Here is a 27476-nt window from a genome sequence, read left to right on the forward strand (position 1 = left end):
AGTGCTGCTTTCCCTCTTGTCTCTCTCTCTGCTCAGTGCTGCTTTCCCTCTTGTCTCTCTCTCTCTCTCTGCTCAGTGCTGCTTTCCCTCTTGTCTCTCTCTCTGCTCAGTGCTGCTTTCCCTCTTGTCTCTCTCTCTGCTCAGTGCTGCTTTCCCTCTTGTCTCTCTCTCTCTCTCTGCTCAGTGCTGCTTTCCCTCTTGTCTCTCTCTCTGCTCAGTGCTGCTTTCCCTCTTGTCTCTCTCTCTGCTCAGTGCTGCTTTCCCTCTTCTCTCTCTCTCTCTCTCTCTCTCTCTCTCTCTCTCTCTCTCTCTCTCTCTCTCTCTCTCTCTCTCTCTCTCTCTCTCTCTCTCTCTCTCTCTCTCTCTCTCTCTCTCTCTCTCTCTCTCTCTCTCTCTCTCTCTCTCTCAATTCAATTTAAGGGCTTTATTGTCATGGGAAACGTGTGTTAACATTGCCAAAGCAAGTGAAATAGATAACAAGCAAAAGTGAAATAAACAATCAGAAATTAACAGTAAACATTACACTCACAAAAGTTCCAAAATAATAAAGACATTTCAAATGTCATATTATGTATATATATACAGTGTTGTAACAATGTGCAAATAATTAAAGTACAAAAGGGAAAATAAATAAACATTTATGGTGTTTGTTCTTCACTGGTTGCCCTTTTCTTGTGGCAACAGGTCACAAATCTTGCAGCTGTGATGGCACACTGTGGTATTTCATCCAATAGATATTGGAGTTTATCAAAATTGGGTTTGTTTTCTAATTCTTTGTGGGTCTGTGTAATCTGAGGGAAATATGTGTCTCTAATATGGTCATACATTTGGCAGGAGGTTAGGAAGTGCAGCTCAGTTTCCACTAGGTCCTGAGGCAGCAAAGCATCCCCAAACCATCACACCACCACCATGCTTGACAGTTGGTATGATGTTCTTACTGTGGAATTCAGTGTTTGGTTTTCGCCAGGCACAATGGGACCCATCTCGTCCAAAAAGTTGACTCAAGTTTGCCAAAAACCACCTGGAAGCACCTGGATGATCATCAATAATGTTCTATGGACAGATGAGTCAAAAGTGTAACGTTTTGGACGAGATGGGTCCCATTGTGCCTGGTGAAAACCAAACACTCCATTCCACAGTAAGAACCTTATACCAACGGTCAAACATGGTGGTGGTGGTGTGATGGTTTGGGGATGCTTTGCTGCCTCAGGACCTGGACGACTTGCCTTAATAGAAGGAAGCATGAATTCTGCTCTGTATCAGAGAATTCTACTGGAGAATGTCAGACCATCCGTCTGTGAGCTGAAGCTGAAGCACAGCTGGGTCATGCAGCAAGACAATGATCCAAAACACACAATCCAATCTACATGAAAATGGCTAAAAAGCAACACATTTCAAGTTTTTGAATGGCCTAGTCAAAGTCCAGACCTAATCCCATTTGAGATGTTGTGGCAGGACTTGAAACGAGCAGTTCATGCTTGAAAACCCACACGCCACTGAGTTAAAGCAGTTCTGCATGGAAGAGTGGGCCAAAATTCCTCCACAGTGACGTGAGAGACTGATCAACAACTACAGGAAGCATTTGGTTGGAGTCATTGCAGCTAAAGGTGGCACAACCTGTTATTGAGTGTAAGGGGGCAATTACTTTTTCACACAGGGGAATTGTGTGTTGCATAACTTTGTTTATGAAATAAATGAAACAAGTATGTAATTGTTGTGTTATTTGTTCACTCAGGTTCCCTTTATCTAATATTAGGTTTTGGTTAAAGATCTGAAAACATTCAGTATCAAAAACATGCAAAAGTAGAGAAAATTAGAAAGGGGGAAAATACTTTTTCACAGCACTGTATTTCTCTGTCTCTCACACACACCCTCGCCTCACACACACCAGCCCCCATTGCTCTCGCTTACAAACACACACCAGCCCCATCTCTCTTTCACACAAACCCACACACACTTCACACCGGCTGTCCTGTCCCAGTCCCTAGGGTGTTAACAGGTCCTACCTGGGTTGGAGCGGTGCAGGCCTCGGGAGACCACTGGGTTGGAGCGGTGCAGGCCTCGGGAGACCACTGGGTTGGAGCGGTGCAGGCCTCGGGAGACCACTGGGTTGGAGCGGTGCAGGCCTCGGGAGACCACTGGGTTGGAGCGGTGCAGGCCTCGGGAGACCACTGGGTTGGAGCGGTGCAGGCCTCGGGAGACCACTGGGTTGGAGCGGTGCAGGCCTCGGGAGACCACTGGGTTGGAGCGGTGCAGGCCTCGGGAGACCACTGGGTTGGAGCGGTGCAGGCCTCGGGAGACCACTGGGTTGGAGCGGTGCAGGCCTCGGGAGACCACTGGGCTGACACTGTATCATGGCCTTTATGTTCATCCATTGAACACAGATAACAGATACACTGCTGATCGGTACGACAGAAAACCTCCAGCAGTTTGTCATGATGAGAGCAGATCTTCTCCTGTAGTTGTGCGGTGGCCTTGACCAGCTGGTGCTTCTTGAAAGCAGGAAATTCATAGTGAGGTTGGAGGTGAGTCTCACAGTAAGAGGCCAGACACACCAGACAGGACATGAGGGCTTTCTGCTTTCTGGTCCCAGTGCAGACATCACACGCCACATCTCCAGGTCCAGCATAGCACAGAGCAGGAGGGGGAGCAGCCTGGAGTCCTGTCTTCTTCAGTTTCTCCACCACTTCAGCCAACATGTTATTTATTCTCAGATTAGGCCTTGGAGTGAAGGTCTGTCTGCACTGAGGATGTCACACCCCACATCTAAAGGTCCAGCATGACAGTGAGCAGGAGGAGCAGCTTGGAGTCCTGTCTTCTTCAGTTTCTCCACCACATAGGCGAGCACAGCACTCCTGTTCAGAATAGGTCTTGGGGTGAAGGTATGTCTGCACTGCACTCAATCTGGTTTATTTAGTACCCCAGCGCAGGTTAAGTAGTGGAAAGAACATGTTGGGTTATTTTGACCCAGACAGTTTGGTTGCGTGAATAACCCAATATGTTGGGTTGTTAGTATTAACAGAACACGGGTTAATTTAACTATCAGTTGGGTATTTTTTACTCTCATGTTTGGTTGACCTAGAAACTGGGTCTGTTTTAATGTCATGCTTGGTTGACCTAGCAACTGGGACTGTTCTAATGTCATGCTTGGTTGACCTAGCAACTGGGTCTGTTTTAATGTCATGCTTGGTTGACCTAGCAACTGGGTCTGTTTTAATGTCATGCTTGGTTGACCTAGCAACTGGGTCTGTTTTAATGTCATGCTTGGTTGACCTAGCAACTGGGTCTGTTTTAATGTCATGTTTGGTTGACCTAGCAACTGGGTTTGTTTTAATGTCATGCTTGGTTGACCTAGCAACTGGGTCTGTTTTAATGTCATGCTAGGTTGACCTAGCAACTGGGTCTGTTTTAATGTCATGCTCGGTTGACCTAGCAACTGGGTCTGTTTCAATGTCATGCTTGGTTGACCTAGCAACTGGGTCTGTTTTAATGTCATGCTAGGTTGACCTAGCAACTGGGTCTGTTTTAATGTCATGCTAGGTTGACCTAGCAACTGGGTCTGTTTTAATGTCATGCTCGGTTGACCTAGCAACTGGGTCTGTTTTAATGTCATGTTTGGTTGACCTAGCAACTGGGTCTGTTTTAATGTCATGCTAGGTTGACCTAGCAACTGGGTCTGTTTTAATGTCATGCTTGGTTGACCTAGCAACTGGGTCTGTTTCAATGTCATGCTTGGTTGACCTAGCAACTGGGTCTGTTTTAATGTCATGCTTGGTTGACCTAGCAACTGGGTCTGTTTTAATGTCATGCTTGGTTGACCTAGCAACTGGGTCTGTTTTAATGTCATGCTTGGTTGCCTTAGCAACTGGGTCTGTTTTAATGTCATCCTTACTGTAGGTTATTTTAAGGAGGCGTGGCTTATTATGGGCGTGGCGCGGTGAGAGTAAATGTCATTCCAGTTTATCATATCACATTTACATACTGTAAACTCAATGTTTCCTTATTAAATTATTCTATAATATGTAGAGTATTTATTACATATTATAATAAGGTATACCACTGTATTATAGCCCAACAATGAGACATACGTGGACTTTTAGGAAACTCTATAAGCATCATTGAAGCTACAAAAATGTCAATGTTCAACCTTAACATGTGCTAACTCCGCAACAGACCAGATGAACAGGAATTATATTTACTCTCATGGGTGGCTAAAAATAACTATCTGAAAGCCACACCCCTACTAAACTATGCCTACAGTCTTCTGATCTGACCTGATGGGTCATATCTCAATAACCAAGCAACAATAACCCAACACCCAGCATCCATAACCCAGCAGTTTTTAAAGAAAACAACCCAACTAAGTGACCCAACGCCTGCAACCCAACATTTGGGTCAACCAAACAACCCAGTATTGTTTAGAGTGTGGGGACAGGTGTAGACCCCTTTCAGATCATCCTGATCCCAGCTTTCTTTAATACAGCCCATACAGTAGCTGTGTCCACAGGCAGTAGTCACCGGATCCTTCAGTGGATCCAGACAGACGGAGCAACAGAACAGTTCTAGATTGTCAGCCATTTTAGTGCTTTCACCTGAAGGTTGAGCAACAGGGTGTCAAAAATGACTTTCTGTTTCATGGAACTCTACACCAGAGGACAGGGAGTGGCTTCCTCTTGACTGTGTACTCTCTATCTACAGGTTTTTGGGGGATGGAAGTCAAGCTAAGAAGATGACGTTGCATACAGCTGTGTCCACAGGGAATAGTAACTGGATCCTTTGGTAGATCCAGACAGCAGAGTGGATATTTTAAAAGGGCCTCTGCAATGTCCATACAACAAACTGCACAGCAGAGTATCAGAGATAACTTTAATTCCTTTGAAAGTCTGAGTGGTGGGGGGAGGCCTTTTAGATCTGTTTGGAGACGTTAGTCCTGGATGGATGCACTGAGGTATATAGGGATGGAAGCCATAGTGACGTGTAACCAAATATAAGGTTGTGGTAAAACATTACAACGTTTTAAAGGTTCCATAAATGTACAGTGACCTATTCAGAAGCCACAGTGGTGAATGATGAATATGTCAAATCAAAAGTTTTCTTTCATTTTCAGTCATGTAAAATGATCATAAATTGTAAAGAAACATGTGGATGCAGTGGGGTGCAAATACCTCTGTAGAATTAATCAAGCGAGAAATGGCGGTGGAAACGGCTTTATGCACAAATATTGATATAATAACCATCATATTGAAGTAAACTTGGAGTCACACGATGATATGTGGTGTGGTCCTCCCACTACGACTCGGGAAACCATGCAGTTTATTAAGCTACAGATGAAATAAGTTACGCTGAACTTCACAGGGTGGTGAAAGTGCACGGTGATGAGCTTGATGCTCCTTTCCAATAAATATCGAGGGTCTTTTTGTCCATAATAATGTCATCATGTAGGTAGCCTGTCCAGAGTGGGCACGTTCGCTATATAATGCCCCCAAAACATCTGACAAAACCATCGGTAGAGTTGAAAATGTGATGGAAACCCATTTAACAGAACGTTTTTAACCGGTACATGGGAATTTAACTGCAAAAATATATTAGTATTTTCTAAAATATATATTTGTATGTGCATTACGTCATCACGCACAGCCATTTATCTTCAACACGTTGTGATGTCACGAGAGGCTACACAGCTTTCAGCGGGATTGCTCAAGTAGTGCAAGGAGACCAGGTTCAACCAAAACAAGGATTTTATTAAAGGTCTTGGGAAACTAACGAAAGTATAACACAATTCTGTTCTCTGGTGGCTCTTTAAGGTTTAACAGTTCAGGGATGTCTCTTCCACATCCAAAATCATAACTCTCCCTCGCTCAAATAACTTTTCCCCAGTCTTACTGTATTCCACGTTGCAGCTAGTGGCCAACCCAGCAAAACGTCCTTCCAAATGTCCCACACGTATTTCCACAGGTGCATATATCCAAAGGTGAGTATTTCCCAAAGGTAAGTATCTCCAAATCCTTATATTCCTCATGGAAGTGGACGTGCAGCACTCTTGTCCTCCAGAGAGCCCAGGTTGGAGACCGTGTCTCTTCCCTTCAACAAACCTTCAGCTCATCAGCTCCTGATTGGTTTCAGCTGCGTGGGAAGATTGGCCATAGAGGGTTGGAGTTCCCGACCATACCAGCAGATGGAGCCATAGCTGTCTGGGTTTGCAGCCATCTCAGGGGATGTAACGTCCCTCCAGGACACAGCCTCTCGTGACATCACACATCCCCCTCCCTCGGGACCGACGTCCTCGTCGGGGTAAAGGCAGCGAAGAAGGCATCACGCCGGGAGAGGGCGTCCGCATTGCCGTGGTGCTTGCCAGACTGCTCTCTCTTCAACTCCTCCAACTCTAGGACCAGGGACTCAGCCTCCTGTTGTCTCTCCTTGAGTTTCTTACTGAACGCATCAGCCTTGGTTTTAGCAGAGTTTAGCTTCTGTTGAGCAGCTTTCAGTTCCTTCTCTCTCTCTGCCTCCGCATTCTTCATCTTGTTCTCCAACACCTTGTACTTCTCCTCTGCCTTCTTCTGGACCTCCTTACTACTGCGCAGGGTCTCCTCACACTCCTCGATGGTCCTGCGCAGCCTCTCCAGCTCCTCCTGTTGCTTATGGAAGGAGCTCTGTTGGAGTTTAGCCTGGAGGATATCTAACTCTTCTGTCTTCATGTCTAACTGTTGCTTTAACAAACGATACCTCTCAGCGGTCCCCTTCAGACCAGACAGTTCTTTGTCCAGATTCTGTAGCTCCGTCTCTGCGTCGGTCTGGGCACCTGCCATCCCTATCAGAGCCCGGGCGGGAGTGAGTAACTCGGAGGATTGCACCGGAGCCTTCCCAGGATGAGTCTTGCCTCTCCGTTTCCGAGGTACTCGGGTTATCCTCTCCTGAGACTCTCTCCAGAGTGGGTAAAAGGCTGGGCAGTCTCGTCCAATTAGGACAGGGACGGGGAGGGAATCAACCACCCCGCCGTCGTGTGTATGGTTCCCCGTGTGCTGGTCATTGTAAGTTCAGTAATGGGGTATTCTCTGGTGTCCCCATGGACACAGGAAACTGGGAGGACTTTCCCCGGGGTCAGACACGTTGGGCCCACCAAATCCTTACGCACCAGGGTGGCCCGGCTACCAGAATCCAGTAAGGCCTCCACATCATGGTGATTCACAGTTACCGGGCAGGTGGGGGGGTCGATCTGGGCCGCCATCTACGACTCCCAAGAGCGAGGCAAAACGGTGTGTGGGTGCTGAGCTGGAGGACTCCGCAGTGGGCATAGGTTCATCGGCTGGTTTCCCACACTGCCAGGAGATATGTCCCATCTCCCCACACCGGTAACACTGTCGAGTTTCCCCCTCCTGGTGTACTCTTCTTGGACCCGCCTGGTTTCTGGCTCCCCCTGGAGCCGGGATAAGTCCTGACGTGGCTGGGTTCGAGACCTTGGGGTCCTTTGGACGGGTTCTTCCCATTTGGGGTGGGGCCGCACTCCTGGGGTCTTTTCGGGAAGCATTCAGCATCTCCGCTGTGGCCTGGTACTTTTCCACAGCTTCCACGGTCAGATCAGCCGTGGTCAAGGCCTGTTGACTGATGAACCGTTTTGCCTCATAAGGCAGGGGCGCGTAGGTAACGATCCACCACAACGGCCTCCACCACCGCCGCTGCTGTATTCCTCTGCGGATCCAGCCATTTCCTTGCGATTCGGACAAGTTCATGCATCTGCGCCCGAGGAGGTTGGTCTGGTTGGAAGGTCCAGCTGTGAAAGCGCTGGGCCATACCAAACTTTGTGAGTCCATATCTGCTGAGGATCTCAGACTTCAGGGCATCATAGTCAGTAACCTGGTCAGGGCCCAGGTCCCGGACAGCATTCAGCGATTCCCCGGTTAGAAAGGGGGGCTAACAGACCAACCCACTGTTGCTTGGGCCAGGCTTCCCTAGTGGCCGTGGCCTCAAATGCATGCAGGTATGCCTCAATGTCATCGGTAGCTCCCATCTTAGATATAAAGTCACTTGCCTTTATTGGGCGGGTATTTTGGACCACCCTCTGTCTCTGCAACTGCAATTCCTCTGCCTTCAGAAGGTTGGCTTTCTTTTGCTCCTCCAAGAGAGCCACGTTTGCTTGCATCTGGGCTTGCTGGCCAGCAACAAGGGCTTTCAATATGTCCTCCATTTCAGTCGGCGGGGAGCCTACGGCCAACTTGGAAAACTGGGTGATCAAACCTTCGGTATCCTCCTCTGACATGCACTATTAACGCTTGAGCGTGCCCGTATTCTCCACCATCTGTGATGTCACGAGAGGCTACACAGCTTTCAGCGGGATTGCTCAAGTAGTGCAAGGAGACCAGGTTCAACCAAAACAAGGATTTTATTAAAGGTCTTGGGAAACTAACGAAAGTATAACACAATTCTGTTCTCTGGTGGCTCTTTAAGGTTTAACAGTTCAGGGATGTCTCTTCCACATCCAAAATCATAACTCTCCCTCGCTCAAATAACTTTTCCCCAGTCTTACTGTATTCCACGTTGCAGCTAGTGGCCAACCCAGCAAAACGTCCTTCCAAATGTCCCACACGTATTTCCACAGGTGCATATATCCAAAGGTGAGTATTTCCCAAAGGTAAGTATCTCCAAATCCTTATATTCCTCATGGAAGTGGACGTGCAGCACTCTTGTCCTCCAGAGAGCCCAGGTTGGAGACCGTGTCTCTTCCCTTCAACAAACCTTCAGCTCATCAGCTCCTGATTGGTTTCAGCTGCGTGGGAAGATTGGCCATAGAGGGTTGGAGTTCCCGACCATACCAGCAGATGGAGCCATAGCTGTCTGGGTTTGCAGCCATCTCAGGGGGATGTAACGTCCCTCCAGGACACAGCCTCTCGTGACATCACAACGTCAATTTGATGGAAACATCTCTGCTGGTAAAATGACCATGTTTTTATGAAGATTTTACAATGTTCACATGAAAATCTGTCGCCAGTCGAATGGAAACAGATTTTCATGCGAATATTCAAAAATCTGCATAAAAACAAAATCCCAATAGAATTGAATGGTAAATTACATATCGAGTCATTTTGGAGTCACTTGTATTGTAAATAAGAACATAATATGTTTAAGTGACTCCAAAATGACACAATACATTATTTACCATTCAATTCTATTGGGCACAACATCATCTGAAACACAACCGAAACACACTGCAAATGCATCCAACAAGAGTCCCAAGCTTGATGGAGTCATAGCCTGCTAGGAATATGGGACCAAATACTAAACTTTTGACAAAGTGTAATACACTATAAGTGAATTTGTCCAAATACTTATGAAACTTACATATGGAGGGCCTAGATAAATACAGTATATTCATTTCTAAACAGTAAAACAGACATTAATGAAAATACCCTCAAATAAAAGGTGACATTCTGTACTGTCGCCTCATATAAAACATTTAATATCAAATCTAAAATGCTGGAGTATAGAGCCAAATTCATAGTTGAATAAATTCAAAAACCAAGGGTGGGTCAAAATTATTCAATTAAACAACTTGGCCATGAAGAAGTTTCAGTAGATTAGGAACTGCTTCCTATAAAAGCTATTTGGTGTGTAATGTAGCTGGACATTGTAAAGTATGCTTCCTATAAAGCTATGTGGTGTATAATGTAGCTGGAAATTGTAAAGACTGCTTCCTATAAAGCTATGTGGAGTATAATGTAGCTGGACATTGTAAAGTCTGCTTCCTATAAAGCTATGTGGAGTATAATGTAGCTGGACATTGTCAAGTCTGCTTCCTATAAAGCTATGTGGTGTATAATGTAGCTGGACATTGTAAAGTCTGCTTCCTATAAAGCTATGTGGAGTATAATGTAGCTGGACATTGTAAAGTCTGCTTCCTATAAAGTTATGTGTAGTATAATGTAGCTGGACATTGGAAAGTCTGCTTCCTATAAAGCTATGTGGAGTATAATGTAGCTGGACATTGTAAAGTATGCTTCCTATAAAGCTATGTGGAGTATAATGTAGCTGGACATTGTAAAGTCTGCTTCCTATAAAGCTATGTGGTGTATAATGTAGCTGGACATTGTAAAGTCTGCTTCCTATAAAGCTATGTGGAGTATAATGTAGCTGGACATTGTAAAGTCTGCTTCCTATAAAGCTATGTGTAGTATAATGTGGCTGGACATTGTAAAGTATGCTTCCTATAAAGCTATGTGGAGTATAATGTAGCTGGACATTGTAAAGTCTGCTTCCTATAAAGCTATGTGTAGTATAATGTGGCTGGACATTGTAAAGTCTGCTTCCTATAAAGCTATGTGGAGTATAATGTAGCTGGACATTGTAAAGTCTGCTTCCTATGAAGCTATGTGTAGTATAATGTGGCTGGACATTGTAAAGTATGCTTCCTATAAAGCTATGTGGAGTATAATGTAGCTGGACATTGTAAAGTCTGCTTCCTATAAAGCTATGTGGTGTATAATGTAGCTGGACATTGTAAAGTCTGCTTCCTATAAAGCTATGTGGTGTATAATGTAGCTGGACATTGTAAAGTATGCTTCCTATAAAGCTATGTGTAGTATAATGTAGCTGGACATTGTAAAGTCTGCTTCCTATAAAGCTATGTGGAGTATAATGTAGCTGGACATTGTAATGTCATACATACAATTATATTACTTTTATTGACATTCAACCTGGGAATGGAAATGTAAGAAATTAATGTACAAACATGTCTAAAACAAATCCTGCAACAAAGGACCAGGTGTGAATGTTCTGGGGGTCTAAGTCTACCCCCTAACCAGTTTGAATACAATGTTTGATTTCACCCCCAGACCCCAAAACACACCCCATTCAAAACAGTTTCAACAGCCCCCCACCCGATGCAACTCAATATTAAGAAGGCATACAGTCAGTGTACAGACCAATGCACTACCCCCAGGATCACAACAAGCCCCTCACACATTGGACCACACACACACAATGTGAATGGAAATATATTATTATATTTTTATATATATTACAACCCATCACAAGAAAGGGTGTTGGTTATTTTAGTTTTACAAGTAAGCTTTCTTGCACATGTCCTTACTTTAAAAATAAGCATGTTTGTCTTGTTTGAATCTGCCTAATTCTGTGGTTATAAATAAAATAACCATGATTGGCAGAATGTTTAATTCACATCTCTGGCTATTAATAGATTGTGGAACTATGAAAAATAGGGAATAATGTTCCCAACACACCCACCTCACAGTTCCTACACAGACCCTGAGGCACCATGCAGGTCTGACACCAGAGGAGGCTGGTGGGAGGAGCTATAGGAGGACGGGCTCATTGTAATGGCTGGAATGGAATCAATGGAACGTATCAAACACAAACACATGAAACCACATGTTTGACTGAGTTCCATTTATTCCATTCCAGACATCACAATGAGCCTGTCCTGCTATAGCTCCTCCCACCAGACTCCACTGCCTGACAACCATTCTATTGTCTTGAGGACTTTACAACCATTTGGTCTGATCAAAGACCAGGACACCCTTTCAAATAGATACATCCTCTCAGCCTTGATGACTAAACTAATCAAAGACTAACACACACACACACACACACCACAGTAATCTGATCATGGTGACTCCACAGTAATAACATTTATAACTCATAAGTCACCAGGTGTAATTTACCTTTTGACAGATGAAACCCTACATCAACTACTAATGACTTATGGGAGGAAGTGAGCATTTCACATATTAAGATATAATACAAGGATACTTCCTTTGTGTGTTGCACTTAGTCAATTGAAAATGTGCTTAAAGTTTTGAAAAAACAGCCTTTTTGATTATCTGTTTTGAGTTTTGTATTAAGAGTTGTGAAATTTTACCACATACTTGTGAAAATAGTACAAAAGTGATTATAAAATCTATAATACATGGATACTTCCTTAAATGTACTTATTTTGTGTTATACAGTTATGTTATTGAAACAGAATAAGTCTAATGAGAGAATAAATAAGTCAAGTCCAACCATTACCTCTCTCCTCTTTCACATCCCTCTATCATCACTCCATGGGTGTGTCCCAATAATCTCTCCTTCCTCCTGAAGTGTAGCATTCCTTCACTACTCCTCTCAAATGTAAAAGCATTGGATTGGTGTTGGCATGGGGTAGAGGGAGTTTACATATACCAGTCATTTCCTTTTAAATCCATGAAGGGAAGTGGACAAGTTCACACTTAGAAAGGAGATAATAGTTCCACACCTCATGTGTCCTGATAACTACAGGAATGGAACCATATTGAGGTTGTCTGCTTTCTATACGGTTTGAGGGGAGAGAGAGAGAGAGAGAGAGAGAGAGAGAGAGAGAGAGAGAGAGAGAGAGAGAGAGAGAGAGAGAGAGAGGAGAGAGAGAGAGAGAGGAGAGAGAGAGAGAGAGAGAGAGAAAGAGAACAGAGACAGAACAGAGACAGAGACAGAGACAGAGACAGAGAGAGAGGGAGAGACACAGAGAGAGAGAGAGACAGAGAGAGAGAGAGAGGGAGAGAGAGAGAGAGAGGACATCAGGTAAAGTTCTGGAGATGAGGGAATATGTGTGCAGAAAGAAACCCTCCAGTATGGTTAACCCCAGTTAGGCCCAGTATGGACTATCAATACAAGTGACCATTTAGAATGTGACCCAGTTAAATGGGTCTTAACAGAACTGGGGGATGTCAGCCATGAAGTTGTCTAAACACAACTGGAATATAATTTGTTTGTGATTCATTGTTAATGGATTTTCCATTAGGAAACAGGGGAAAACCTAACACAACAACACACATAACACACAACCAATAAACACAAAGGGGGAGGAAACCACTAAAGTCATTACCATATTGTCATTTTCTAATGACAGGGAGAAAACATGTAAAATCTAGAAGACTACTTTAGATCTGGTAAGAAGAAGCCTAGTGCACTACGTAGGGAACAGGGAGAGATTTGGGACAGAGACAGTAACTCCTGTATGGAAATCTTCATTCTAATGACAGTGAGCAAATTCCACCCTATTCCCTATGTAGTGCACTACTTTAGATTTGGTCAGAAGTAGCCTAGTGCACTACGTAGGGAACAGGAGAGATTTGGGACAGAGACAGTAACTCCTGTATGGAAATCTTCATTCTAATGACAGTGAGCAAATCTCCAATCTCCACCCTATTCCCTATGTAGTGCACTACTTTAGATCTGGTCAGAAGTAGCCTAGTGCACTACGTAGGGAACAGGGTGTCATTTGGGCCAGAGTCAGTAACTCCCTGGGTATGAATTGTCTCTCTATCTTATCTGTCTTCTATATGATGTTCTCCTCTCCTCCTCTCTTCTCTCCTCTATTCACTCTATTCTATCATCCACACCACATGCCAGCTTCAACACAATCCATTTACAAGTTAAAGACACACCTTGGAATAAATAGCAAAGGAAAACTACTACTAGATGTATGTTTTATTTCCCATCACCATGAATCATATTTAATAACTGAACAGTAGCAGACCTAACTTCATCTGTTCCTGACTCTGGGTAGTGGATTAAAAAGACCATCAATCTCCAATGATATTAAAGTACAATTCTGAACATTACTGATATACTGAGTGACAAGTCAAGATAGCTGATGTTTTTATTGTTTGGTTAATAACACCACCTGCTGGACAGGTTTAATGTTGCTTGACTGAGCAGTATGGGAGAATAAAAGATGCCAAATTTAGGGCCGGTTTCCCGGACATCTCCATTGAACATGCTTTTTAGTCTAGGACTAGGCTTCATCTGTGTCCGGGAAACCGGCCCATATAGTTCAATTAGCAAGTAAGTAACACTACCTGTTCCATGATACTGAGGAAAATGACATTGAGACAGAGAACCAATTGAGAAAACATTTCAATGGTTCTGAATGACAACCAACATACATTAACAGTATACATCATGATTAATGTGAATATTTAAGATTAAAACATTGCACTTAAAAAATATGAATGCATTGAATTGTAATTCACAACATCTTCTGAAGATCAAATCAATCAAATCATTGTACATAAAAACAGAGCAGAATGAATCATCACATCTGGGGACCATCACCACCAGCATGACTAGTATCTATGTGGACCCTACTACAGTTTAACCAGCTCAGCTATAGACTACACCAGCATGACTAGTATCTATGTGGACCCTACTACAGTTTAACCAGCTCAGCTATAGACTACACCAGCATGACTAGTATCTATGTGGACCCTACTACAGTTTAACCAGCTCAGCTATAGACTACACCAGCATGACTAGTATCTATGTGGACCCTACTACAGTTTAACCAGCTCAGCTATAGACTACTCCAGCATGACTAGTATCTATGTGGACCCTACTACAGTTTAACCAGCTCAGCTATAGACTACACCAGCATGACTAGTATCTATGTGGACCCTACTACAGTTTAACCAGCTCAGCTATAGACTACACCAGCATGACTAGTATCTATGTGGACCCTACTACAGTTTAACCAGCTCAGCTATAGACTACACCAGCATGACTAGTATCTATGTGGACCCTACTACAGTTTAACCAGCTCAGCTATAGACTACACCAGCATGACTAGTATCTATGTGGACCCTACTACAGTTTAACCAGCTCAGCTATAGACTACACCAGCATGACTAGTATCTAAGTGGACCCTACTACAGATTAACCAGCTCAGCTATAGACTACACCAGCATGACTAGTATCTATGTGGACCCTACTACAGTTTAACCAGCTCAGCAGTACCTTGTAAAGAGAGCCAAAACCCAGGATAGAGGGGCTGAGTGAATGTGGTCTGGACTCTGTGGAGGAGGGTCATTGTGTCAGAGACACTGTAGAAGGACAGAGTACCTGCCTTGTGATCCAGGTACACTCCTACTCTGGAGGACTGAGGGCCTGATACTTTAGTCACAACATTATTGTGTATGAAACAATAACTACCACTATAACACTGTAAACTCCAGGACTTGTTATTGTATCCAAATACACCATCTGTCTCTGTTCTGCTGATGTCTTTATATGAGACTGCTGTATAAACCCACTCCCCACTCCACTCCACCTCCCAGTAACAGCGTCCAGACAGACCCTCTCTACACAGAACCTGGTAGTAGTTTGTGAATCTGTCTGGATGAACAGGATATGGTTGGACTTGGCCTGTATAGGTCACCTTTCTGTTCCCTTCAGACAGAGAGAGGAGTGTCTGTGCTGTGTTTGGGTCCAGTGTGAGCTGACAGGAATCTGGGAGAAGAGCAGAGCAGAGACCAATGAGGGGAGTTAGAACAATAAGTGAAGTCAGATACTGTATCTACCCTGTCTTTGATTAGAGCACAGCAGAGATCAAATCAGAGAAATATGAGGAGTCAGATAGATACCCAGTCTTTGATTAGATCTACTATTGCTATATATTTCTAGAGGGATTGTTAGGAGTGTCAGTAAAAAGAGACTGTTAGTTACTTCAGAATAAAGAGACTCACATTGTAAGAACTGTTCTCTGGTCTTGGGCTCTGGAGGCAGTACAACATCCACTATATTCACTACAGACACACAAACACATTCACAGAGAGAGGGAATGTTATCATCATACCATATTCCACATGTATATGACTAGTAGGGAACTTTCAATGGTCTAAAGTTGATGTTCTTATTATTTTCAACACACCTGTAGTGGAGATCTTGGTCCATTCTCCTTTAAGGACGTCTTCTAGTTTCTCTCTCAGTTCAGACACAGTCTTACTCACATCTCCAAAGTACTGAAGAGGACGGACAACGATGCTGGGTAAGTCTGAAGATACAATGGTACCGGAGAGAGACTGATAACTCTGGGGGAGAGAGAGAGAGAGAGAGAACAGAACCAAATGATTGAGAGTTTCACATTGAGTTTTAATTTCATATCACTGGATCGAGGCAGTTGCGTTACCTGGAGGAAATGGATGTGATCCTCTGTGTGTGAGAGCTGCTCCAGCTCAGTGCTTCTCTTCCTCAGCTCAGCTATCTCCTGCTCCAGTTGCTCCAGGAGTCCTTCAGCTTGACTCACTTGAGCCTTCTCTTGGGCTCTGATCAGCTCCTTCACCTCAGAGCGCCTTCTCTCAATGGAGCGGATCAGCTCAGTAAAGATCTTATCACTGTCCTCCACTGCTGCCTGTGCAGAGCGCTGTTAAGAGAGAGAGAGAGAGACTGACTTGTCTTACTTTAATGAGCCATCCTCATTACACTAACACCCCCACCCCTAAAAGCACATTGCGTGACACCACAACCTCCACACAATCACATTATCCAGTACCCAACACCACAGTACAATACACCATCCAGCACCACATTCCAACCGTCCATCCAACCCCTCCTCTCCAGCCGTACAGACAGCCCCCCTGAGCCCCCATACCTCCTGAAACATCTCCACACTGTTGATCATTTTGTACAACTCAAACTCAACCCTAAGGCGTCAACAGTAATGGCATTACCCTGGCAACACAGAAAAAACATGATGAACAGTCTGTCATTGCAGAAAACGGACACCCCTCCCCAACTCCCAGGTCAACCCGAGCCAACCAGCTATTGGTGTCCAGGGCTCCATGTAATACCCTCCACTGGACGACCCCTGACCTTTCCAGCACTGGGAGCTTATAGAGCCCCTCCACCTATACCCTGCCATGCTCTCAGCCCCCACAACCCCCTGCCACTGATGCCCCTTCACTCCCACTAAGCTCAGAGTGTTAAAAGTCAGTAAGTCCTCCGGACTCTCCTGCCAGTCCCCAGTCTCTGATGTCACTTGCAGTGGTGGAAACGGTGGTGGCCCCTCCTCAGGCTGCTCCAGCCCTCAGTACTGCAGCATAGAAATCAGAGACCCCTGCTGTATTGAGTCTCTCCTGCCTCATGGTGAAGAGCTGCTGATCCAGCCCCAAACCACCAGCCCTCCTCAACAGAGCACATGCTGGTTCCCTCCAGCCCACCTCCGTACGGTACAGAATCCTCTGCGCTGCTTTGAGTCAGAACGCTGCCACCCTGCTCTCCAGGTCCACCAGGCCTTGTCCCCACTCCTGGACAGGCAGGTACAGAGAGACAGCAGCTGAGAGTTTGTGAAAGGCCAGGGAAATGTCAATTTGATTTCTCTGTGACAGAGAGAGTTTGGAAAGGTCTGTGAGCAGAACCTGAGAACACCCAGGATCACAGAGTTCTGCCCTCTATAAATCAGAGTACAACTCCACAGCCGCGCCTCATCTCCCCCCACAACAGAAGTTACCCACCCATCAGGCTGCCTCATCTCCCCCACAACAGAAGTTACCCACCCATCAGGCTCCCTCCTCTCCCCACAACAGAAGTTACCCACCCATCAGGCTCCCTCATCTCCCCACAACATAAGTTACCCACCCATTAGGCTCCCTCATCTCCCCACAACAGAAGTTACCCACCCATCAGGCTCCCTCATCTCCCCACAACATAAGTTACCCACCCATCAGGCTCCCTCATCTCCCCACAACAGAAGTTACCCACCCATCAGGCTCCCTCATCTCCCCCACAACAGAAGTTACCCACCCATCAGGCTCCCTCATCTCCCCACAACAGAAGTTACCCACCCATCAGGCTCCCTCATCTCCCCCACAACAGAAGTTACCCACCCATCAGGCTCCCTCATCTCCCCACAACAGAAGTTACCCACCCATCAGGCTCCCTCATCTCCCCACAACAGAAGTTACCCACCCATCAGGCTCCTTCATCTCCCCCACAACAGAAGTTACCCACCCATCAGGCTCCCTCATCTCCCCACAACAGAAGTTACCCACCCATCAGGCTCCCTCATCTCCCCCACAACAGAAGTTACCCACCCATCAGGCTCCCTCATCTCCCCACAACAGAAGTTACCCACCCATCAGGCTCCCTCCTCTCCCCACAACAGAAGTTACCCACCCATCAGGCTCCCTCCTCTCCCCCACAACAGAAGTTACCCGCCCATCAGACAAACGTAAAACAAGGGATTTTCATGGTTTCCCCACTCTGTTTTTCCAACCCCTCTGATGAAACAGAGAACTGAGCCCTGTACTATAATATAATATAATGTGCCATTTTGCAGACGCTTTTATCCAAAGCGACTTACAGTCATGCGTGCTATATATATATATATATATATATATATATATATATATATATATTTTGTGTATGGGTGGTCCCGGGGATCGAACCCACTACCCTGGCGTTACAAGCACCGTGCTTACCAGCTGAGCTACAGAGGACCAGGTGCAGACACATTTATGAAAGCAAAGACAAGGTCATTATTTGGGCTCTAAACACTAACAACCTACCCTTACACACCTCTTTTGCTACCCCTGCACTAAGATTTCTGCCATGGCATTTAAATGTTTTTGTTTGACATATTCCCCCAGTCTCTGCCGCCGTTCATGTTAAGGAAGTTTAACCGTGAAATCTCCATAAGAGGTGGGAGGGAAATCACCACAATCAGAAACCAGTAGAGAAGCCCATAAAGCCGCCATGCCAGAAAAAACCATCCATTTAAGCAGATTCTGAAGACATGCCCTTAAGAACCCATGACCCATTTTCTCAGCCTATACCACTTCCTGGGTGAGAGGACACTAAACCCCTCATTCTTCATCACGTGTTGTACTGACCTTACAAACCTTCCAGGATCAATCAAATAAGACTCCAGCAGAACTTTATTTTTCCCTTTTAGTCTCCATCAGGAACCTAGAAAGTTCTCTCAGCGTATATACTGGGCCCTCAGCCTGACTGGCTGTCAGCTCTGGATCCAATGAGCCGTCTGAAAACGAGACGCCTTGTCCTCCGCTCCCGCAGACTCACCTCCCCCCTCTTCCTCTTCCTCCATTGGCACGGTACCGTCCTCCTCCTCCCCAGTCTCTGCCCCCCTGCACTTCCCCCCTGATCAGAGCCTCTTCCCCAATGACAGGCAATATTTCCTGGGATGAGCCCACCAAGCCTTCGCCCACCGGAGTCTCTGTTACTACAGAAACCTGCCTCAGCTCATGTAGCCCAGCTGCAACCCTCACCACCACCGCTTTCTCCACGGCCTGCGCACCACCACTTGGCCATGCACTACTCTCCTCCCTCCTGGTACCACCACCACTTGGCCATGCACTACTACCGTGTAGTTCAGTTGGTAGAGCATGGCGCTTGCAACGCCAGGGTTGTGGGTTCGTTTCACAGGAAAACTCCTGCCTGAGCTTTTTACTGTCCCTTTCCACACTGCTAACGCAAGAGGAAGGACTGAAAACACATTACTGTGAAGTAATATAATGATGATTCATGTTTATTATTACCTGTTTTTATGCTCATGTTTTGAAATTATACTTCATTACTATAATGATTATCAATACGCCTGAACATTAATTCAGTCACCTCTGGTCGACAAAAACGTATTTTCCTAGTACATTAATTGTCAAATTCATCAACCAGCATCGAGCACTCTGCCTTCTCAGGCAAGCGAGGGGCATGTTGAGGTAAATATGCTAACCGCGAAGGTTGCATTATGTCATTTATTGGTGGGCTGGAAGATGCAGTGTTTTTTCTTTTCTATTCAGAGGCTATTTACTCCCAATATGAGATAATTTTCTATAGAAGGTTTTTATAATGCATGTTTACTAGGGTTGAGGTTAGCGCATCTGAGTAGGGATGATTTGGGTTCAATACCTGTCCTAACTATCAATCATATTGCTGCTTGTAGCCTATAACTGATGATCCCCACACTAGAAACACCCAAAACTATCTGTGCTAGCAAACCCTGTGTTCCACCCCTCCCCTGTGTAACCTTGAGGTTTGTTAAGAAACAAACACTTGTCTATGAAAAGAGACAACATGTTTAACGGATTCCGCTTGGCACCCAGCCGAGAGCACACGAAAACCACTTGCAAATTTACCAAAACTAACCAACTACTTGGGGTCTGTTCGGAAGTAATAAACGGAGGCAGATTAGCCACCACAACTCTTATCGAAAGAGGCGACATCTGCACCAACACACCCCTCACAACAAGACAAACCTTTTTCATTAACACAACCACCGCCTTGTTCATTCTGGATGCAGAGTCCAGATGTTCCGCTCCAACCTGTTCGCCGACCATGAGCAAAACTTCCTCCACACCTTTCTCCGGAACGGACCCGAAGCGACAGCGTTTCTTCTCCACTCGGTTGAGGCCATCACGCCGCCCTAACAAACTACCCCTACTCCCCCCTCAACTCTAAACGATAAACAGTGGAAACCAATAAACAAACCCTCAAACCATGAGAAAATACATTCAGAAAATACGCAAGAACCAAAAGAAAAAAGAATAGTAGCCCTCCTCACGAACCACAAAGTCTCTCACACAACCAACTTCTTCTTCTATGATATAATGGCGGTCCACAAACCAACGTTAAAGGTGCATGCCGCCACCTACTGTGCTGGAGTGTGTGGTCAATCACGGTTTCCAACATTTCTATATCCTCCTACCTAACTCAGTACTTCTGAGAAAATAAAGAGCCCTACTAACTTCTAATAGACCCTCCCCCATCCCCAAAATCCCTTCCAAACCCCCCCAACCCCGTCCAACCTCAATGACCCTACACTTCAATCTTTCCCTCTCTTCAACATACTAACAACACATGCTCCACCGTTTCATCGACCATACCCCCCAGACACAAATCATTCCCATGCTTGCCAACCAAATGTAATGAAAAGTTCAATGTACAATGTCCTAAGCGCAATCTAGTAAACACCACATCTTCCTTCCTAATCTGACTTTTGAATCTTGGTCCATCGACCTTTCTGTAAAACTGTAAACTATTCATATAAATGCCGGCCCTTGTGCTCAGAGTACCATCTCTTCTGCCACACATCTATCAAAATGGCTTTGATCTTACATTTGGCCTCACCTCTACCCAGTGGAACATTAATATAAATTATATCTCATTTCAAAGATCTTTTAGCTAACTGGTCTACAATTTCATTCCCTTCCACACCAGAATGTGCTGGGACCCAGCAGAATGTCACTACTACCCCCATTCTCTCAATTCTCAATAATAACATTAATACCTCCAATAGCAGGTCACTCCTATTAGATTTACCAGATGATAAACTATTCAATACAGACAAAGAATCTGAGTATACTATAATTCTAACAGGTTGTACGTCCTCCACCCACTGGAGGGCAACTATTATCACCAACAGTTCAACTGAGTATACTGACAGTTCATCTGTTAGTCTTCTACATATCTGCACATCAAATTCAGGAACGTAAACGCCTGCTCCTGTAAGCCCACTATCTGGGTCCTTGGATCCATCTGTGAAAAGCAGTAAAAAAGCATAAAAACGTCTACCAATGTAATTGTCAACCAGTTTCACTATATCACTGACTTCTGACCAATCTTTCCTTTTCTCTACCAAGGTTAGATCAACAACAGGGTCTGTGAGTAACCATGGAGGAACATCCCCTATCACCACAGAAGGGCCAACCTCCAACTCCCTCAAACCACTCTCATCAGCAAGCTTTCCAACTGTCCAACCAAAACCACTGTCTTGTCTACTAGTATATTCCCAACAGTCATCTAGAACAGTAGCAGTGGGATGCTCAACCTCACAGCCTTTCAACCTAATAAGATAATGACCATTTTTTACGCTGTATATCCAAAGGCATCTCACCTGCCTCCACCAGTAAGGCACATACAGATGTTGATTTAAATGCACCAATACATATCCTTAAAGCTATATACTGGATTCTGTCCAGCTTCTGAAGCCAAGTCTTTACCTCTGTTCCATAAACTGTACACCAGTAATCAATTGGCGTCCTGATCAGAGCTCTATAAATATCCATCAACGATTGTCTGTCAGCACCCCATTCATAACCAGAGACCCACACAACCAACTACCGTGAAAGTGATGGAATGAGAGAGACAGAGACATCGTTACAACACTGTACATAGCGTAATAGAACGGTTCTTCTTCTTCGGTGGAGTTTAACGGCGGTTGGTATCCAATATGTTGCATTACCGCCCCCTACTGGACTATAACATACATCCATTTTACTTGGTGATACAAAATGGGAAAAGGGGAAACTATAATAATTTTAAAAAACACCCTTCCAACTAACCCTACACATTGAATACCCATTACCCCATTCCACTACTTTGACCCTATCTGATCCTGCACCATGCCAACGGCCTGGGAGGACGGGACACCACCACTCAACACACCCTGTAACTCTTCTGAAGTCTAATCTTGTATGCCCAAATACTTCTCTGCAGCTGCCACCACAACATCTATTTTCTGTGATTTACGTTCCATTTGTGCGGTACAGTTGATAACCATTGCTATGAACGCTAAGAAGCTATCTTTACTGAAGCATATATCACTCGTTGGCCTATCCCTCTGTGCTGGCACAGATCTACTACTCACAGGGATCCTCTCAGGATCTCTCACCCTTGACCCATCCTCCTCTACTTTCTTCACTGCCTCAGCATACGACACCTTCTGCACTACTCTGACTCTAGCCACCTCAACCTGCCTCTCTCGCACCGGACACTTCCGATCCCCAGCAACATGGGCATCCCTACAGTTGACACACACAACTTTATCCACCGAAACTACACAAACCTCTATCCCATGCCCTCCTGCACACTTCCCACATCTTGGAATCTCCCTCCTACAAACTGCTGCAACACGATCATAAACGTTGCACCTGAATCAGTGCAGTGGATTCGGCACAAAAAGCTCTAACAGGATAACTGATATATCCTACCATTACTTTATTGGGTAAAGACTCAAAACTCAAAAGGACTGACAGTGACTCCTCTGTTTCACCACGCTCAACACCAGGTCTGTGTTGCAACAAACGGCGGGCATCACAAACACCAAGAAGCTTCAACTTGAATTGCTCCACCTCCACACTTAACGCTACCCCAGAAATCACTCCTTTCAATGGTGCCCTGTTCCTAAGAGCAAAGCAAGAAACAGATCTTGACCCAAAGTTGCGTGACACGGAGCGCCCACTCCATCTGGTCACAAATATCACAAGTCCACTGCAGGTTACTGTAATGATGATTTGTAATGCAACATTCATTAATGTATGCGCAACTCATAAGCTGTATGTGGACACAGGACAAGGACACACCATGTGTTAGTGGTGTCACGAGTGAGGAATAGAAGGTCAGTTTGGGGGCCACTGGTGCTAATATTAGGATGGGTACGTGATGGAATGGCCTGGCTAGGGTGTCACACGACACCAAGGAGAGGAATGATATGTAGGAAGTGAGTGGCAGTTAGTAATAGTTAGCAACTGGATAAAAGCAGGTTGGAAGGGCATTATATAAGTTGAAAGATGTGGTAAGGAAGTCAGTCATTTGATAAGAGGCAAAGCAAGTTCGTCTTATTATATGATCCATTACTGAAATAAACGTAAATCAAACTTCCAGCTGAGTGTCGACTGCTCTCTCTTACATCCTGAACTTCTCCATACCAGAAACTCATCATAAAAGTTACCTTCACTGATTAAACTGCACCCAACTCCTTTCCCACACACCCTGAAACTACAAATGGATCTGCCAAAAGGTATGGATCCACTTTCTACAACAATGTAACTCCTACTGCACCAGATTCTTCTTTATCATGTCCATTGATGCCAGGCTCTGGTTCTGAGCTCTTCACCACACCTTCTACCTCACTTAACTCTCCCTCATTCATTTCCATTTCACCTCCAGAACTCAGTCTGGCGAATGGCTCACTCTGTTTGCACTTGAATTATAACATTTGAAATGTCTCTATTCCTTTGAAACTTTTGTGAGTGCAATGTTTACTGTTCATTTCTGATTGTTTATTTCACTTTTGTTTATTATCTATTTCACTTGTTTTGCAATGTAAACATATGTTTCCCATGCCAATAAAGCCCTTTGAATTAAATTGAGAGAGAGAGCGAGTGCTTCATGTTAATGTATACGTAACCCGGTGTGAAATGGCTAGCTAGTTAGCGGTGCGCGCTAGTAGCATTTCAATCGGTGACGTCACTCGCTCTGAGACCTTGAAGTAGTTGTTTCCCTTGCTCGGCAAGGGCCGTGGCTTTTGTGGAGCGACGGGTAACGGTGCTTCGAGGGTGACTGTTGTCGATGTGTGCAGAGGGTCCCTTGTTCAAGCCCAGGTAGGGGCGAGGAGAGGGACGGAAGCAACCATGTTAATGTATAGGGGACATGAGTCAGTCATGGTTACGTGATGAGGTAGCCCCGCCTGCGACTTCAAAATCAGTGTCGGCCCTCAGCCCAATAGGGAATGTCCTCTTGGTGTAACGGTCAAGATGTTGGTTTCTCCCTCAGTAGACCCGGGTTCATATCCCGCCGGTTACATTAAGCAGTCTATTTTCTGAAAGGGGTCCAGACAGCCTGTTCCCAACAGTGGGGTCAGTTGGATTGGATAGGGGCCCCTCTACCTCTCTCTCTCTCTCTCTGACTGGAGGAGAGATGTGAAATGGTGTGTCTCCTCTGGTCAACAATACTCACCTTGAGAGACTCCACAGCCTGTTGGAGCTCCTTCAGCTCCTTCTCTCTCTCCTGGAATCTCTGCTGGACCTTCTGCTGACTCATCCCCAGCTGCCTCTGTGGAGAATCACTCTTCAATGAGCTATCAAGCTTTATTTGTCCAGTAGATCAATAGTATAGTAATGTGACATAGGGCCCATAGAGAGGAAGGTCTAAAATATTGATGGTCCATTTACAATATGATATTAATATGTTGCTATGTTAATTATTATAGTTTTTATGGTAGATGTACATGTATCAAGGGGTTGAGACTGAACTTTGAACTCCTAAAAGGACATTCGGAATGATAATAGTGTTTGACTTCAGAAAATTGTGATACATTTGGAGCAAACTCAATAAACTCCAGGTTTGTGTTCATATTTGTTCTGATGAGGATCGATTTCATTTGAATGATCTCATATTCAAACAGCCTTAGTTCCTACTGTATCTTTAATTCTTTGTTTAGACAGTCACCAACAAGTAGTTCTGGTCTTACCTGTTTCTCAGTCCTCTCTGCTGCAGCTGACACTGTATCATGGCCTTTATGTTCATCCATTGTACACAGATAACAGATACACTGCTGATCGGTACGACAGTAAACCTCCAGTAGTTTGTCATGATCAGAGCAGATCTTCTCCTGTAGTTGTGCGGTGGCTTTGACCAGCTTGTGCTTCTTGAAAGCAGGAGATTCATAGTGAGGTTGGAGGTGAGTCTCACAGTAAGAGGCCAGACACACCAGACAGGACATGAGGGCTTTCTGCTTTCTGGTCCCAGTGCAGAAATCACACGCCACATCTCCAGGTCCAGCATAGCACAGAGCAGGAGGGGGAGCAGCCTGGAGTCCTGTCTTCTTCAGTTTCTCCACCAACTCAGCCAACATGTTATTTTTCCTCAGATTAGGCCTTGGAGTGAAGGTCTCTCTGCACTGAGGACAGCTATAGACCCCTTTCAGAACATCCTGATCCCAGCAGCCCTCAATACAGCTCCTACAGTAACTGTGTCCACAGGGGATGGTGACTGGCTCCTTCAGTAGATCCAGACAGACAGAACAACAGAACTGGTCCTGGTCCAGCAGAACTCCCTGCTGAGCCATTTGGACGGTTGTTCACACTCAGACAGACAGACGACACAGAGACTCAGATCATTTTCGTTTCCTCAGAAGAGAGTTTGTGGGAGGGGGATGGAATTCCTGGTTTTGCCAGAGGGGTGGGGTTAAAAGGAGGGAGGGAGGGGTTGGAGGAATGGAGGAAGAGAGAGAGGCCTTATAATACACTTAAGTGTTCTAATTCAGCAATAAGGCCTGAGGAGGTGTGGTATATGGCCAATATACAGTACCACAGCTAAGGGCTGTTCTTAGGCACAACGCAATGCGGATTGAGAATTATGGAACACTTTCAAAAATAAAATAAAATAAAATTTTATTGGTCACATACACATATTTAGCAGATGTTATTGCGGGTGTAGCGAAATGCTTGTGTTCCTGGCTCCAACAGTGCATTAATAAGTTACAATACACAACAATACACACTAATCTAAAAAGTAGATTAGGACGAGCAATGTTAGAGTCCAGAGTGTGTGTGTGTATATATATATATATATATATATATATATATATATTGATCAGTGTGTTTTTCTGTAACAACTTGGTATCACAATTCTTGAACCCTTAATGTTGGAGTCCGGAGTATAAATATATATTTATACACAGTATACATACAATGAGGGAAAAAAGTATTTGATCCCCTGCTGATTTTGTACGTTTGCCCACTGACAAAGAAATGGTCAGTCTATAATTTTAATGGTAGGTTTATTTGAACAGTGAGAGACAGAATATCAACAAAAAAATCCAGAAAAACGCATGTCAAAAATGTTATAAATTGATTTGCATTTTAATGAGGGATATAAGTATTTGACCCCTCTGCAAAACATGACTGTTTCCCATCATGCATTTTCACCCTATCATTTGGACTGAGTGCACTGAGCACCTTGGACCCTTTGTCATAGTACCTTTTCTGTTCAGTCTTTTCTCTCCGTTGGTTAAGAATCACCTTGTCATGCTTCTCTGTTTCTAGGAGTACTGGCAACCTAGTTTTGAGTTTCCTGTTGAACAACAGCTCTGCAGGAGACAGACCATTTTTTTGTGGAATAGCCCTGTAGTTTAACAAAGCTAGATTCAGATCTGTCTGAGTCGAGAGCTTTCTCAAGCAGTAGTTTCACTGTTTTGGCACCGTTCTCGACTAACCCATTAGACTGTGGGTACAGTGGGCTGGATGTGACATGCTTGAACCCGTACAGTTTAGCAAAATCACTGAAAGCTGAACAGCTGAACCGTTGTCCGTATGGACTACCTCTGCGACCCCATGACGAGCAAAGAATGACTTAATGTGAGTTATCACCTGACTAGCAGTAGTGTCCTTCAGCAAAGCTCTCTGGGTAATGAGAGTAATAGTCCATTATTATACAACGGGTGGGTCTAATCCTGAATGCTGATTGGTTAAAACCGCATTCCAGCCAGTGTCTATTCCTACTTTGCCCCATGGTCTCAATACCTTTTTTCCTCAACCCACATTGGCTCTTTGCTCTGTTTTGACCTGTATTTCTGGCATGTTTCACAGGCTGTAAGTGTCTGCTCTATATCAGCATTAATCTTGGGCCAGAATAACACTGCTTTTTGACTTTTCCATCCCTAGTTGGTCCTTGTGTATTTTGATCAGAATGTTTTTCTGTAACACACTTGGTATCACAATTCTTGAACCCTTAAATAGAATTCCATCAAGTCCAGATAGCTCATCCCTGTATTGACCATAAGGGTATGGTATAGCTTGTACAGACCACCTGCATGTTATGGCTTGAATCACCTTTTGCAAACACTCATCTTCTGCAGTAGCACGTGAAATAACTGTCCACATTTCATCTGAGACTGGGCAACTCTCTCTGATAAGGTTTACATGTATGGTCTCGTC

At 44.7% G+C, this 27476-nt stretch overlaps 1 protein-coding gene across 1 annotated transcript; it reads right to left on the reverse strand.

The window, feature by feature from the left end:
- Positions 1–1992: 1992 nt before the first annotated feature.
- On the reverse strand, positions 1993–25606 carry LOC121587287 (E3 ubiquitin/ISG15 ligase TRIM25-like). Its single transcript, XM_045207645.1, has 3 exons — positions 25010–25606; positions 16962–17077; positions 1993–2347 (listed from the first exon to the last, which is right to left on the reverse strand). Exons 1-3 carry the CDS (start codon positions 25604–25606, stop codon positions 1993–1995), a joined length of 1068 nt encoding a protein of 355 aa, XP_045063580.1.
- Positions 25607–27476: the final 1870 nt, after the last annotated feature.

Source organism: Coregonus clupeaformis, chromosome 26 (assembly GCF_020615455.1).
Source record: "Coregonus clupeaformis isolate EN_2021a chromosome 26, ASM2061545v1, whole genome shotgun sequence".
NCBI classification, from domain to species: Eukaryota; Metazoa; Chordata; class Actinopteri; order Salmoniformes; family Salmonidae; genus Coregonus; species Coregonus clupeaformis.

Bases quoted from the DNA above. Each gene is read 5' to 3' on its own strand.
- LOC121587287 (XM_045207645.1), bottom strand. From the start codon at position 25,606: ATGGCTCAGCAGGGAGTTCTGCTGGACCAGGACCAGTTCTGTTGTTCT. The intron at 17,078-25,009 runs GTAAGACCAGAA...ACAAACTCTCAG, and splicing joins CAGAGAGGACTGAGAAACAG to CTGCTGTCTCTCTGTACCTG. The intron at 2,348-16,961 runs GTGGGCTGGAGG...GCCATGATACAG, and splicing joins GGATTCTGTACCGTACGGAG to TGTCAGCCCAGTGGTCTCCC.